This window comes from Trichosurus vulpecula, chromosome 2 (genome assembly GCF_011100635.1).
Source record: "Trichosurus vulpecula isolate mTriVul1 chromosome 2, mTriVul1.pri, whole genome shotgun sequence".
In the NCBI taxonomy this organism is placed as follows: domain Eukaryota; kingdom Metazoa; phylum Chordata; class Mammalia; order Diprotodontia; family Phalangeridae; genus Trichosurus; species Trichosurus vulpecula.
In genome coordinates this window covers 394,418,290-394,434,316 of record NC_050574.1, presented here as the reverse complement: position 1 = coordinate 394,434,316, position 16,027 = coordinate 394,418,290, and the positions used below count along the sequence as shown (strand labels likewise).

Here is a 16,027-nt window from a genome sequence, read left to right as displayed (position 1 = left end):
TTCCTAGAAGGGTAACCATTTTCTGACACCCCAAGGATTATCAATTTGTAGCCGAGCAGTCGCTTTCTTTGGTTTTCTCAGTTTTGCTTAACTAATGTTCCATGTGTATTTTTCCCCCTCCCTTTACAAATGTTTCCTTGAATGATACAGCTTTACATGGTGAGAACCATGCTAGAGTCCCTCATTGCAGACAAAAGTGGTTCCAAGAAAACTTTGAGAAGTAGCCTTGAGGGGCCCACCATATTGGACATAGAAAAATTTCATCGAGAGTCATTCTTCTACACTCATTTGATAAATTTCAGTGGTAAGAGATACAGACGATCAGTGTTAAGCCAAGCATGTCCTAACACCGCTAACACCATCCAGAATGTTTCCGATTGCTTAAGAGTTAACTTTGCTGTAGTCTGTTTTCTACTCACCCAGGACAGTGAAGTGTCATAACCTTTGCACCATGGTCACATTAGATAATTCAGTGTTTGTGCTGTTTTGTTGTTGGTCTTGTGGTTGTTTTTTTTAAAGATAGTTCTTCCCTGCCTATGGCACTCTTGGCAACAACTATATAGTAACTCTTACTGTTTTGTCACTTTAGCAAAAGTGAGTGCCAGGGTGTGTAATGGTCTGCTAAATATGTATAATTTTAGACCAGAGTGGGATTGCAAGGAACACCGCATAATATGGGTTGCCCTATTTCTTAACCTCATACCCATTATAGCATTGACAAGTGTTTAATATCTAGACTTGATATTTGGAAGACGGTAACTCACTTCCAAGCTTAGGCAAACAAAGTTGTGTGTCTTTTTTCTTCTTCATCAGGAATACCCCTTAGTTCCTGTTTGAATTGTAATCGGAAACATGCTACCCAGTAGATTTCGCCCACTGCCATCAGATGTATCTAGTGTTTGTCACCACCCCATTGTGTTGTCTGTCATGTTGATTTTGTTGCCTAGCACTTGGCTTTTAAAGTGCTATATTTGTCCTGGCTCTCATGCTTATACATGTATTGGAAGGCAGAATCGTGAAGGCATTAATTCTTTTTTTTTTTAATCTTAAGTATCTTTTCACAAAGTTTTCAACTGTTTTTATTACTGCCCACCTGTATTGTGTGATAACTGTGCCTCCATTTCCTACTGGTAGTCCTTAAAGAAATTTTCTCCTAATGAGAAGAAAAGGGATTCTTCATATCTCTGCCCAAACCCTTGTTTCATCTCTCATTTAAAAAAAAAAGTCACGTTTCTTCTTTCAAATGCCCTTTTAGCCAAGAGACACGTCAGTGTTGGAGTAGGAATTGTGTAGTGGAAAGACCAATGTGTATGGAGTCAGAGAACCCAACTTCTGGACCCAGCTTGACATTTATTAGTTATGTGACCGCATGCAAATCATTCGACTTCTCTTGACTTCACTTTCCTCCTCTGTAAAATGAGGATTGGATGACCTCTGTGGTCTCTTCCAACCCTAAACCTTTGGTCATCTGAATTGGCAAAAGTCTTTTGAGCTGCAGTGGTGGGCAGTTTAGTAGTAATTACTGCTCACCTGACGACACTTCCAGCAGCTGCAGTGCTTTATATCAGTATATATTAAAGCCCTCTACACTGCCTTTTAGCTTTGGAGTAAATTGTATTTTTTCCATGTGTAGATTCTTTGGTAAGCTTTTTTTTCACTAAAGGGAAGCTTTGAGTAGCTTATTGGGGTGCTTTTATAAATGTATGTTTGTATGGACATGCATATGTATATAATTTTTGTTTTCCCGGGGTTGGGGACTTGGGAGGTTTTGCCCTTTCTTTCCCGTGCAGTGAGTCCCATTCCTACCTAGCTCTGGGAAGTTTTTAACAACCCTTGCATTGTCATTTTATACAAATGGCAGCCACTATTCTTGCTTGCTTTTTCTGGTTGCTTCTGGTTATGTAAGAGACTAATGCAGTGTGATTTTAAATCCCTGAAGAAACCCTTCAGCAGTGCTGTGACCTCTCCCAGTTATGGTTCCGAGAGTTTTTCTTGGAATTGACCATGGGCAGGAGGATCCAGTTCCCGATTGAGATGTCCATGCCATGGATCCTGACAGATCACATCCTTGAGACCAAGGAAGCATCCATGATGGAGTAAGCTTCTCTCATCTTCTTCTCTTAGGGGGCTGATGGGGACACTGGGATGTTTGTCATCTGACTGGTATTTGATGGTGACTTATTTAATAAAGAACACAAAGGAATATGACATACCAATCAGTCAATCAACAAGCATTTATTAAGTACCTATTGTATACCTGGCATTGTGGTACCTGGTACCAAGGATATAATTACAAAGAATGAAACAATCTCTACTTTGAATAAGGTTACAGTCTAACAGAAACAGAACCACTAAACCATCTGTAGTGATCCCTGCAGGCCATATATTGCCTTAGGACATCATACATTAACATCATCTGTGTTCTGTTATATTTTTTTTAATTCAGCATTTCCCAATTGCATTTTAATCTGGTTCAGGCATACTCAGAGGTGTGGGCAACATGTTGGACGTCTCTGTTCTAACCCACTATTTATTAATTTCTTGACAATCAAAATCACCCATGAGTCTGTTTTGTTGAAAACCATCAAATTAAGTCATTTGAAGAAATGACTTTTTCCCCCAGGAGTGGAAATTATTAACATGTATTTGAGATTCAGTAACCTCAGTTGTGTGAACTGGAAAACAAGGAAAGGGGAAGCAGGCCCACCCCACCCAGAGACTGAATTGGTAAAGGGGAAGATGTGCTCCCCAGGTGTTGTGGGTGGAATGTTGATACTTCTGTTCTTGTTATAGTTTTGGACTAACTACCCCTTTGTAAAATCTTTAAAAAAAAAATAGAGGTGGCTGACTGGGAATATATGTTTGAAGATATATGCCCTTAGTGGTTGTCACAATTAACTCAATTTTCTGTGACTTATTAAAATGGCATCTATTCTTTGTCTTTACTTCTACTTTAAATATCAGCCAGCCATGTGCCTTTCTTGTCATTATACTCTTCTGGGAACTCTGATAGTTTTCCCAAATGGGACAAGAAGGGAGTATGTGGGCATCGTCATCATAGGTGGCATTCATGTAATCCTTTAACATTTTTCAGGCGCTTTACAAATATTATCTTCTTTGAGCCTCACAACAATCCTGGGAGAACAGATGAGGAAATTGGCCAACCAAAGTTAAGTGACTTGCCCAAGGTCACACAGCTAGTACGTGTCTGAGGCCAGCTTTGAACACAAGTCTTTCTGATTCCAAGTTCAGTGCTCTGCTGAGGTACCTAGCTGTGCCTTTGACATCATTCAGGTGGCCATTTCATTTCCAAAGGTCTTATACTGTCGGATGGGTCCAGAAGGCCATTACCTCTTACCTATCATAAAAGCTAAATAAACCATCCAAGTTGGAGTCTAATTCTTAACAATCAGTCATCTCAAGTACTCTGCTGGGCCCTGGGACTACAAAGATAAAGTGAACCTGTCCCTGCCTTCTTATAGGTTGTGTTGGGGTATGGGGATGTGAAGACATTGGGGTGTTCCATATTTGAAAGATTCATTTCTTTTCCTTCTTATGTAGAAAGAGACTGTCTTACTAGTCATGGGTTCATAAAAGTTGTTAAATGTTTGAATTAAGAATTATTTCATTGTGAGATTTTTGTGTAAGAGCTGAATGTTGTCTTTGTTGAAAGCGTTAGACAAAATTGGGAAAAATCCTTTAAAAAGCTTATTTTTCCTTGTTCCAGGTATGTTCTTTATTCCTTGGACCTGTATAATGACAGTGCTCATTATGCTTTGACCAAATTCAAAAAGCAGTTTCTCTATGATGAAATTGAGGCAGAGGTAAGTTGTTTTGTTTATTCAAATAGATTTTAATTGAACAACAGTTGATTAAAGTTTATACTATATGCAAGGAAGTCCATGGCTTAAATATTTTCCAGTTGTTTTTTAGTCTGGTTCAGGCATCTGTGGGATGCAAAAATATCCAATCTGCAAGAAAACCACTGAGGCAGAGCTCCCAGTCAACAACTATTTATCAAAGGGACCTGGCCCACTTAAATGAATGGGACCTCAGACCTTCCTCAGGTCATCTGAGATGCCCCTTTCTTCCAGAGCCTTAGTTTTAGAGTGCTTGATAGCCAGATGATATAGAAGATAAAGAGTAAAATACAGAGTCTCATTGGTTGATAGACTGTATCTTGATCTTCCCAGAGAATTTTTGGTTCATATTTATGGTCAGTGACGAGTAGAGGATGTTCAAATATGGGCAGAGCTAATGCCATTCACTAGGCCCATGTTGGGCAATAGAGAGCCATGGACAGCACTGGCATTGCAAAGGCAGGGTCACCCATTGGTTGAGGGCTCATAGGCCTGTTGGCCAAGTGCCACGGGCCCATTTCCCCAACAAAGGGACAATAAGGGTGGAGGGATAGGTCAAAAATAGCTGGGGGACTTTCCATATCAGTAAGTCATCATCTCCACCCTGGGCTTGGTCCCCTACTCAGCAGAAAGAAAGGGTGGAGGTCCCTCTAGTTAGCTTCCTGTGATTAAACAAGTGAACTTCATAACAAACAAGTGAGCTTATAATCTTGTAGTTTAAAGTTTTGGGGCATAATATAAGAAAGACTCTATCTAACCTTATCTAATTATCCCTAAATATCCCTATATGTAAAGTATGTCCTAATATTAGTTGATTAGACTAGCTAAGTGTATATTATATTAATATAGGATAAGATGAACCAATAGATCAGACAGTACCACAAAAAATTAAAAGTACTGAGCATATGTAATATGATGGCATCATATAGCTTGCCCTCTCCAGGTCTTGGAAGTCAGTATATTGGTCAGTGAGCCATAGTTCTTTCTTCGGTTGTCCTTTGTACTTTGAGGACTGCCTTTAACTACTGTTTCCATAACTATTTAAGCATAGTGAATTATGTCCTTTTTAATTTCCCTTAATTCTCTGAGTTTAATTAAAAATTATCCTCATGTATATCTTTTGAATTCGCTGTTATACATAAATGCATATGTAAAGGGTGGAGATTTTAGTTTATCACTATTAAAAATAAGATCAAAATTTGAATTGTCTTTATTATGATCATTTATCACCACTTTTAGTAACACAGCTTCTCATAATACAGTCGTTTGACCCAGAGATACTGCCGTTAGATGCATACCTCAAAGAGGTCAAATACGGAAAGGTGTAGCATGTTGTTGTTTCACTTTGTGTGGTAGCAAAGAAAAGGAAACAGAGCATGTATCCGTTAATTGGGGAAGAGCAAATAAATTTTGGTGCATGAAATGGAATCTAAATAGGCAGTAAGAAATGATGAATATATAGAATTCAGGGAAACGTGGAAATTTAGATGAACTGATGCCAAGTGAAGCAAGGAAAATGGGGACTGGCAGGAGGTGTACAACGACTAGAACAAAATAAAAGAAAGGAACAACAAAACAAAATAGAATGCTGTAGAATTATGATGACCAGCTTGGCCCCACAGAGAAGTTGGGAAAATGCACCTCCTGTCTTCAGAGCTGGGTGACTCTGGGTATGAAATTTTGCATGTGCTGTCAGATGTGGTTGATACATTCATTGGTTTGACTGAACCTCTTTTCTTTCCTTTAAATTTTTTTGTTCAAGGATAGGCCAACTTGGTGGGGAGGGTGGAGGAATATATATACAAAAATCAATGTGATATAAAGATCAATAAATGCTAAGTAGATAAAATTATAATAAGATGAGTACAGTGGTGTTTTGGCCAGAAACCCTGAGGCTCTTCCTCTCTCAGATTGATTTTTTCCTCTTTATTTGACTAGGTAAAGAGGCCATTCTCTGCCTCATTTCTTTCCTAGCCTTAATTACTAAATGGGCATTGCCTCAGTCACACTGAGACCTGTTAAAGACCTTAGCTTAAAAAGGCTAACATCTTCCACTGCATCCAGGACACCCCCAGTCATCCCGATCTTTTTCTTGCCATTGGACCCAGATGGCTTTGGAGGAGAAAGTGAAGCTGGTGACTTTGCACAGCCCTCCCTCAGTTAAATCCACTTCACTCGCATGTCATGGCATCACCTCCCTAATGTCATGGTCCTTTTCAATAAAGAAGGATAAACAACAATTTTTTACTTATTGTTAATGCAATCGTAATGTGCTATTTCTGATATTTGGTCTTTGAATGACTTAAAAAGAGTTCTTCTCCAATCATTTCTTTATCAATCTCGCAAAAATAGGGGGTCTTATCAGGGAGTAGAAATAATTTTCCAGAATTCTACAACAGATCCTAAGAGCAGTTGCCTCTCCTACTAGAATGATCATCCCAGCACTCTTTAAAAATAAAAGTTTATTGGATACTTTTTGTTTTTACATCATCTGTATTTCCCACGATATTCCTCCCCCAACCACTCTTTTCAAACTGTCCCTTATAATAAAGTATGAAGAAGGGAAGAAAGAGAAGACAATTTCGACGAAACTAAACAATGTTTCACAAAAGTCTGATGTTATATGCAGTATGCCATACCCATGGTCCTGTATTTCTGCCAAGGAGAAATGAAAGATGCAACATTATGTATCTTCTCTGGCAGCAAGCTTCATTATTATAATTTTGCGATACTGAGGATTTACTTCCTTTTTGGTTGCCCTTCTTTCCTTTTGCATTGTGAGAGTCATGGTATATATTGTTTTCTTTTGTTACTCCTTTTTGCATCACTGCATATAAGTCTTTTCCTGCATCTTTGTATTCAACACAATCATCATTTCTTAATAATACAATAATATTTCATTGTATTCATGTACCACAATATGTTTACTTATTCCCTAATTGATGGGTAACTTTGTTTCTAATTCTTTGTCCATCATAGCTTTTTCTAAGGCCCCCTTCCAACTTTCATATGACTTTGGGCCATAGAATCTTTTGGGGGGAAGCATGGGGAACAAGTTACTGAAGCTAGTGTGTCTTCTCTTTAGGGTTCTCTCAAACCTGGAATGTGGTTAAGGGGGCCGGGGGCAATGTGTCATAGTTTGAGAAAAGTATCACCTAGGATCCTGTAAGATCTGGGTTCTAGTCCCAGGTCTGGCTCTTCCATTAACTCAGTTTGTAGCTGTGGGTAAGTCATTTCAGCTCTCAAGGACTAGGTTTCTCCTTTGTTAAAATAAAAAGGTTAGGTTTCAGTAATCCTTAAGGTCTCTTCCAGTTTTACAATTCCATGAGTCTAAATGGTAGTGGTGATGACTTTTCTTTTCCAGGGCAAGCATGGTGTAATAAATAGAGTGCTGGACCCTGGAGTCAGAAAGAACTTTGTTTCTCATCCGACCTCAGACATTTATTAACTATCTGATCCCCAGCACATCTTTTCCTGCATCTCCTTTCCTGCATCTGTATAATGAAGCAGATAATACCTTGTAGTACTTACCTTCCAGGGTTGACCAACTGAGATAACATGTTGTAATTTGCCAAGTTGAAAGGGCTACACAGATGTCAATTGTTATTTGTCAAGATGCCTCTAAATACCTCCTTAATGACAATTTGAAGTGAGGATTTGAACTTTTATTTTTTTATGCCATTGTGGTTGATTTGCCAATACTTTTAAAAACTTGGTGCATTGTTCCTTTTTTTTAAGGTGAATTTGTGTTTTGACCAATTTGTCTACAAATTAGCAGACCAGATATTTGCCTATTACAAAGTTATGGCAGGAAGGTAAGTACTAATTAGGTTTATGGCATTGGCCTAAGAAAACATTTCACATTTTTATTAGAATTTGGGGTTCGTTGGCTGACAGACTTTCCTCCCTCTCCCTTTCCATCCTAGTTTGCTTCTCGATAAACGGTTACGGTCAGAATGCAAGAATCAAGGAGCAACGATTCACTTGCCACCATCAAACCGCTATGAGACACTACTAAAGCAGAGACATGTACAGGTAAGTGAACTTGGTTTTTTTCTGCTATAATATAAAAGCATCAGTTGGTTTTTAGTAGCTGGCAATGGATATAAAAATGGATATCGGCAGGGATTTGTGTGATGGTGTCTCTACCTGCGTGGATGGTGCTTAAGTTACAAAAACAATCTGTTCAACCATGAACAAACAGAAATGGATAAACATTCATATCTGGCCTTGAACTGGCTCTCTTACTGGTAGCATAGGGTGTAGGGGAAGAGAATATGAGTTTTAAGCAGGGAGATCATATGTCTTCCCAAGAGTCAGAAATGAAGTCCCTGTTGCCCTGTGGAGTACTTGCCATTGACACGGCTCTGGTAGTGGTTAGCCTCTGTGCCCTCATGTTCAGGGACTGCTTGCCCCAGAATTTGGCAGGTTTCCCTGAGAAGCAGGTGCTCAGGACTGTTGGTTTCCCTTTTCCGTGTGTCACCTGGAGGAAGTGGTTGAAAGCCCTTCACGCATGAGTGATTATAGGGAGAAGAAGAGAGCCTTTGCTTGGGGATTTCCCTGGGAGAAGATTCATAGTTAATATCTTGACATGTGTGAGTGACTCTGTTGTTTTTTATTTTTCCCGTAGCCTATTCATAGCTTCTAAATCTATGAAGCTGACATTTTGATTTCATCTCCCCACAAACACACATACCCGTTTGATGAATTTCTCTGTCACTTATTTAGTGTTCTAGTGCCTATAAAAAAATACATAGCTTGGGGAGAGTCAGGGAAAAACCATTAAAAGGAGGCAGTGTGGAACGGTGGGATGAGTGTTGGACTTGGGGTCCAGAGATCTGGTTTGAATCCTGGATTTGTCACTTGGAAGCTGTGGGGCTGTGAGCAAGTCACAGCCTTGACTTACCCATCTGGAAAAGAAGGAAGGAAGCAAGGAAGGAAGGAAGACAAGTAAAGAGAAGACACTGACAACCTTACCATTAAGGGTTGTTGTGACTGAAGCACTTTATCAATCTTATACTCTAAATGTGAGTTATTATAATAATAAAAATACAATATTTTAATCACAAATATAAATTACTTTTGTTTTTTTCCTCCCCAGCCTTGATTATTCATAATTGCCATAAAATTGGTAATTTCATTGTATTATAATAATTATCTTAATAATATAGCTGATAAATAGTACAGGGCCATCATAATGGAGGTCTGCTTATATCATTGTCAAACTGAATAGAGGCTTAGTGTTGTGGAAAGATACCTGGAATACTGTTTAAGAGGCTTGGACGCTAATCCAGCTTTATACCACTGTGTAGCTATTAATGTAGCCATTGGAAAATCACTTAGGGACTGACTGAGCTCTCCCAAGTTCCTCCTCAAACATCTTTAAATAACACCTCAAAATGAATTTTGGAGTGGCAGAACCTACAAAAGGATGAGGTTAAAGAATTTTCCAGCCAAGACAATTTAAAAGGTTGTCAGGAAAGATCAGAACAACACAGGCCATGCCCCAAAAAACCAGCTGCTGGCCTTGGGAGCAACAGAATCAGTAGTGGCTTCCAGAGCTCTCAGACAGTAAGGAGGTCTGACAACCGCTCAGAAGGCAATTACAGGGGTCTCTTTGTTAGTCTTGGAGGCAGGGCTCCGTTCCCATATGTGGATCCTGATCACAGTCCCAGGACAAGGAACACTAGCATACCGGAGCTTGCAGCCATTGGGGAGCAAGGACTCTGGTCACAGTTCCAGGGCAGAAAAGAGTGCTTGTGGTGACTCACAGATCGGAGCATAGGCCAGGACACTAGAAATACACCTCTCCTTAGATCATAGCACCTTGGAAGAACTGAAAACTTACAGATCCACCAGAACTAGCTCAAAAAACAGCTGCAAAGAAAGCATGAAGCTTGGGACAGAGCCTCCTTTTCACTAGGAGCAGAACCCAACTTTAACATAATGTTAAAAGTCAAGAAATAGATTAGGGAAATGAGCAAACAACAAAAAAGGGACATGACCATAGAAAGTTACTGTGGGGATAGGGAAGATCGAGACAGATTCAGAAGAAGACAACAGAGTCAAAACTGCTACACTCAAAGCCTTAAAGAAAAATATGCATTGGTCTCAGGCCTAAAAGAAATTCTTGGAAGAGCTCTAAAAGGGCTTTTAAAATCAAATAAGAGTGGTAGAGGAAAAACTGGGAAAAGAAATATGAGAATGATGCAAGAAAATCCCAAGAAAAGAGTCAATGCCTTGGTAAAGGAAAGACAAAAAAAATACTGAAAAAAATTAACACCTTAAAAAACAGAATAGACTAAATAGAAAAAGAGGCCCAAAATCCACTGCAGAGAAGAGCTCCTTAAAAAGCAGAATTGACCAAATGGAAAAAGATACACAAAAATTCACCGAAGGGAAGAATTCCTTAGGTTTTCCACTGTAGTAATATAAGGTTAATAGGTTGAGAACACCAGAAAGCAAGTCAAAAAGCATTTATTAAGTGCCTATTACGTGCGTATATGTGTGTTTGGGATATTCCAGGAGGACCCCATCTTTCACCCAACTCTCACCTCATGTTCAGTGACCATACCCACTTAACCACCTTGGCAGACAAGCTAAACTAGGGCAAGAGTAACTAGCAGGTCTCAAACCTGTCTGTAAGTTAGGGGAATGCCTACCCCAGGCATGGAAAGACTTCTGCAGGAGGAATAGGTGGAATAGAACAATTCATTCCAACGGCTGTGAGTACAGCTGAAGCTTGCATTGTAGGGTACTTAGAGCTTGGTCAGACAATGAAGATGCCAAGGTCGTACATTGTTGCAAGGTCCTTCTAACTTTTGTCTTGCCACTATACTTTGAAGACTGGAAGAGAGAATAAGGCTGAAGACTGTTCAGTTTAAATCCAGTTCATGTACAAGTCAAGACATCATTGGTCCTCTTTGAAAACAAAGGACGAATGACAACAGCATTCGTTTAGCCATTTCAGGTTCCCCAATTTTTTTTTACACATATTAAGGTACATACTACGTGGGAGACTCCAATAGTAGCTCTGTGAGGGAAGCCTTTCTTACAAAGGTGTTGGTGGTGATGCCTATGTGAATTAGAACAAGTATTCACTCCCCTGATCTCAGTGAACTTTTAACATTGTGTACAAATACCTTTATTCTTATGTAGTAAACAAATTTAAACTATTAAACGGGTTTCTTGAAGGATGTTTAGAAAACTTTTTTTTTAATTGGTTTAAATTGGTCACTTTTCTTTCAGCTTCTTGGTAGGTCAATAGACCTCAATCGTCTAATTACCCAGCGTATTTCGGCCGCTGTGTATAAATCGATGGAGCTGGCAATTGGGAGGTTTGAAAGTGAGGACCTGACCTCAATAGTTGTAAGTATCATTGTGCCATAGCAGTCACTTGGCGTTACATTGTTCATTCCCATGACCCACCTTCTTTTAGCAGTAATGCATGCAGTTGGATGCTTTTCTCTTCTTTTATATAATTTTTTAGAATTTTCTTGTTTAAATTGCAAACATAAAAATTATAACAGCTAACATTTTTTAAATGCCTGCTTTGTGTCAGGCACATTTGTAAACAAAAAAGAAGAGGCTTGTATAAGTAACTGTGAGCTTCTGTTATGTATCCATATATGCACATGTGCAAATATATGCACATATGTGTATATATGTAATATGTATGTATATATGCACACAAGTACATATACATACACATATATACTTCTGAATTTTGTGTATATGTGTGTATATATATGTTATATGTATGTACATAATATATTTCAGAAAGCTAATAATACAAGTTCTCTCCTTGTTTGTGTCCTTCTCTGGACTTTTTTGTGGTCTTCTGTACATTTAAAAATATTTTATTGGTTTTCCCCTTTTCGCATGTCTGTCTCAATCCACTAAACTCTGGGCCACCTATTCTTCTCCACCCTAACTTCACCAAGTATAAACTGTTCCTTGTAACAGATACATGTGGTCTAGCAAAAAGAATCAACATATTATCTCTGCCAGAGAATTTGTTTCTCATTCTCCATCTCTGGTCCATTATCTCTTTGTCAAGAAGTGGGAGGTATATTTTGCAGTCATTCTTTTGAAGTCATTATTGTTTGCTATATTAATCAAAAATCTGAGATCTTTATCCCTAAGAGAAGGTTGGTTTTCTTTTTTTTTAATTTTTCTTTTTTTGATTGGTTTTCATATACAAATAGAAATGGTGTTCATAGTTAAGTTGGATATTTCGAGCACTTCCTTAATATCTGCACATTTTTAGTTATAAATATAGCACCCGATATGAAGAATAGTAAGTGGCATAGTGTATGTTGAAGGGAGTAATGTGTTTAAAGGATGGAAAAAGAAGGGACAAGATTGTAAAGAACTTTAAATGCCTAAGAGAAAAATTTACATTTAAAACTGGGGGTAATAGAAAGCTACTAGATTTTATTATATTGGGGGTGGGAGGGGAGTGATATGGTCAAGGTACAGTTCAGGAAAATCATTTTGGCAATTGTGTAAAGGATAGATTGGAATGGGGTGAGATATGAGGCAGGAAATCCCATCAGAAGGATTTTCTTAGAACAGTCCCTGGTGGGAGGTTATGAGGTTGTGTACTAGGCTGTGTGAATGGAGATGAGAGGACATATGCAAGAGATATAGGAAAAGAAATGACAAGATTGGGCAACTTAATGGATATATGGAGTGATCAGGAAGAAAACAATCTAGTATGTCTCCAGATTTCAGGACTAGAATCCCATTAGATGGTAAACTCCACTTGGTGTATCCTTAGGGCTTAGCACAATACTTGGCACATAATAGGTGCTTAATAAATGTGGATGGATTGGCTGTGGTCCTCTTGACAGTAATTAAGGAAGTTTGAAAGAGGAGTCAGTTTATGGGGAAAAATGATGAGTTCTGTTTTATAATGAGTTTGAGAGGCTCAGGGGACATTCAGTTCAAAATATCCAATAAATGGTTTTTGGTACAGGACTGGAGCTTGAGAGACACTAGGGGTGTGTACATGTTTGTGTGCATAAATATGTATATATACATACACACACACACACATACATATATCTGGGAAGCATCTGCACAGAGATGATAGCTGAAACCATGAAAATTTACAAGCTCAGCAAATCAGAGAGTATAGAGAGAAAAGAGAGATCATTATCTTCAGTGCTCTGTAATGGGCCTCTTGAAATCTTCCTTCCAGGGATGCCTAATTGCCAACTGAAAGCATGAAATAGAGCAGTTTTAGGTTTCCTAATGAAACTGAAGATAAAATTGTGTGGCCTTTTTCTGTTTGTGACTCTTGTAGCGTAGTCTCTTTTTTCTTGCATGTGGGGTAGGAGAGTGAACTAAGACCCCAGTAAGTACATTGGAACTAGAATGCTCCTGTAAGTCAGTCAACCTGAAGGTCTGATTATAAATGTTTATTATCATTATTATCATCATTATTTAGGTATTTTAAAAAGAGTCTGAGATTGGTTAGGAGATACAGTCAGTTTTCAGAAAGAAATTTCCATGTTTTTCTTAAAACTACTGAATCCGATATTAATTCATCAGGGGAGATTTTGAGTGTGAGGCATTGTCAGATCTAGAGGAGTATACAATGAGGATAGTGTAGAAATGGTATTCATAATTGAGTTGGACATTTCAGACATCTTAATATCTGCACGTATTTTAGTCAGAAATACAGAGTTTTCTGTAAGGAACAATAAGTGGCAAGTCCTTTCTGTCAAAGAACTAACAATCTTCTGTAAGACAAAGAAATGAAACAGGCAAGCTGTCTTAAGCCGGGGGGAAATCAAATATTTTTAAGGGCTTCCTTTATGTTTAGAGGTATAAACTATTTATGTTGTCAAACTAAATTTAATTTCTGGGTCAGAATCTGCTTAATAATAGATAATTAAGAGACAAGTAGCTGCCTTTGAAATCTTGATGTAGTAGTGATTTCTCTAGCTCCATATGATATGAATAGGTTTATGCAAGTGTTTAAACCTAGTATAACTTATAAAGTAGGAATTAGTAAACTTTTGTCCCACTAGCTAAATCTGAACTCCCACCTCTATGTTGGGCTTGCAGATTTCAAATGTTTTTTACATCTGTGTAATTACAAATTTGTGTATTTGCAAATGTAAAGCCATTCTTAGCTTGCAGGTCATCCCAAAACAGGCTTTGAGCCATATTTAGCCTAGGGGCTGAAATTTGCTGGCCCCTATTATATGGGGTACCCTTCTTAGGTGGGTTGTCAGAACCAAGCCCAGAGACACAGCAGCTTAAAATATGTGGGTATAAGAGGGCCAAAACCAGGATTTTGAGGAATTTCACAGGTCACTTATTGGCAGTTTATGTACAAATCCCAGTCATGGCAGATTAGGTGGCATACTAAACTTTTCAGGTCAAAACACAACCTGATGGTTAAAAATTTAAGCAAGGTATTTAAGCATATGGTTCACATCATGGATATGTTTGATCCAAAACTCTCCTTTCTGAATTATCTTAGGGCCATATTGCTTACCCCATCATACTGAGGATTAAGAAGTCTCTCTTTACTTTGCCCCAAAGGATGAGCTTTAAGCACTTTAGAAATGATTGCATAAGTAAGCTCTTTGAGGGCAGAAATTGTTTTTTCCTTTGTTTATATATCCTTAGAGCCTTGCCTCTAGTAGATTTTTAATAAATGATGATTGAACTGTTGAATAAAGCCGTATACAAATATAAGGTGTTTATTGTTATTGTTAATATCAAGCCATATTCTGTTTTAAAACTTTATTTTCAAGCCCACATTCTCTCCCTCCACTCCCTTCCCAACTCATTGAGAGGGCAAGAAATATAATACCCATTATACATATGAAGTCATGCAAAACATTTCTGCATTAGCCATGTCAGTCCATATTCTAGTTATATGCTCCACATCTTCTGTGTCATCTTCATTGTATTTTTTTATCTCTTTGTGGTCAGGAGCTGGATGGTCTTGTAGAAATAAACCGAATGACCCACAAGCTACTAAGCAAGTACATGACCTTGGACAGCTTTGATGCGATGTTCCGAGAGGCCAATCATAATGTATCAGCACCATATGGAAGAATCACTCTTCATGTCTTTTGGGAACTCAACTATGACTTTCTTCCAAACTACTGTTACAATGGGTCTACCAACAGGTTAGTATTGTCTACTTTGTACGTCCTGATGTTAATCATGCCAGATTTCTAAATGGAACACAGGTGGGGGAAGCCACTTGTTTAGGCTGCTCGTTTATTGGGTCATAGAGTTGGAAGCAACTTCAAAGACCACCTAGTTTGACTTCCCTATTTTACAGTTGAGGAAACTGAGATACAAGGACATTAAGTGACTTGCCTAAGAAAGTGGCAGAGGCAGGGTTTGAACCCAGGTCCTCTGAGTCCAAAACCAGTTCTCTCTCTCCTATACTTTGCTGTTTTCTATATTCAGTTATCAGCAGAAATTAGCTCGAAAATCAGACTTCTCCAGGAGTGACCCTGTTCTTCCATAGTATTCCCCAGAACTTCTTTCCCCATTTAATCATCTCCAGATAATAAGCTTAACTTCTTTTTTCTCTTCTGCTCTACTACTGAAACACTCAGAATCCCTTTGAAGTATAATTTGAACTCAAAGTAATAATCTGCCATTTACATTGCACCTTTGGGCTTGTGTTTGGTAGGACTTTGTTTATTGTTTTGTTAGAAGTAAACATCGACTCTTTCCACAGTCCAATGCCAACTCTTTATAAATTGACAGCACAATTACTGACTATTCTAAGTTGAATGGCATTAACTTAAAATTTTTGTTGGGGATAGAAAATAAGGTAGTAAGTACTAGGGAGGAAAGCTATTTAATTCAATATCTGTACCCCCTTCTTGCTTTTAGGTAGAGTCGTCTTTGGGCATGCTTGGGAAGACATGGTAATTTAGTTTGCGTTGTTAAATTTTAGGGATTTTCCTATTTCCCCTTTTACAGCTAAAATTGAAATGAACGTATGTCTTCACCCACCTCCCATGCCAAGGCAGTAAGCTCCTTGAGTAGGTATTATTTCATTGTCTAGTATTCGTATCCCCAGCAACTAGCCCATCGACTGGCGCATAGGTGATTAGTAAATGCTTATTCATTGATTAATTGATGGATTTGTCCAAACTCTTGAGTTCCTTGTTGCCTAG

At 38.4% G+C, this 16,027-nt stretch overlaps 1 protein-coding gene across 2 annotated transcripts in view; it reads left to right on the top strand.

The window, feature by feature from the left end:
* Positions 1-16,027, top strand: part of CYFIP1 (cytoplasmic FMR1 interacting protein 1) — a 177,417-nt gene that overhangs the window by 87,872 nt on the left and 73,518 nt on the right. The window contains exons 16-22 of one of the 2 annotated variants that reach the window (XM_036744849.1): positions 151-304; positions 1,940-2,096; positions 3,728-3,824; positions 7,599-7,675; positions 7,787-7,895; positions 11,109-11,228; positions 14,817-15,016. In XM_036744849.1, the coding sequence (XP_036600744.1) occupies positions 151-304; positions 1,940-2,096; positions 3,728-3,824; positions 7,599-7,675; positions 7,787-7,895; positions 11,109-11,228; positions 14,817-15,016 (914 nt within the window). The remainder of the gene's footprint in view (positions 1-150; positions 305-1,939; positions 2,097-3,727; positions 3,825-7,598; positions 7,676-7,786; positions 7,896-11,108; positions 11,229-14,816; positions 15,017-16,027) is intronic. The other variant, XM_036744850.1, reaches the window with a different exon arrangement.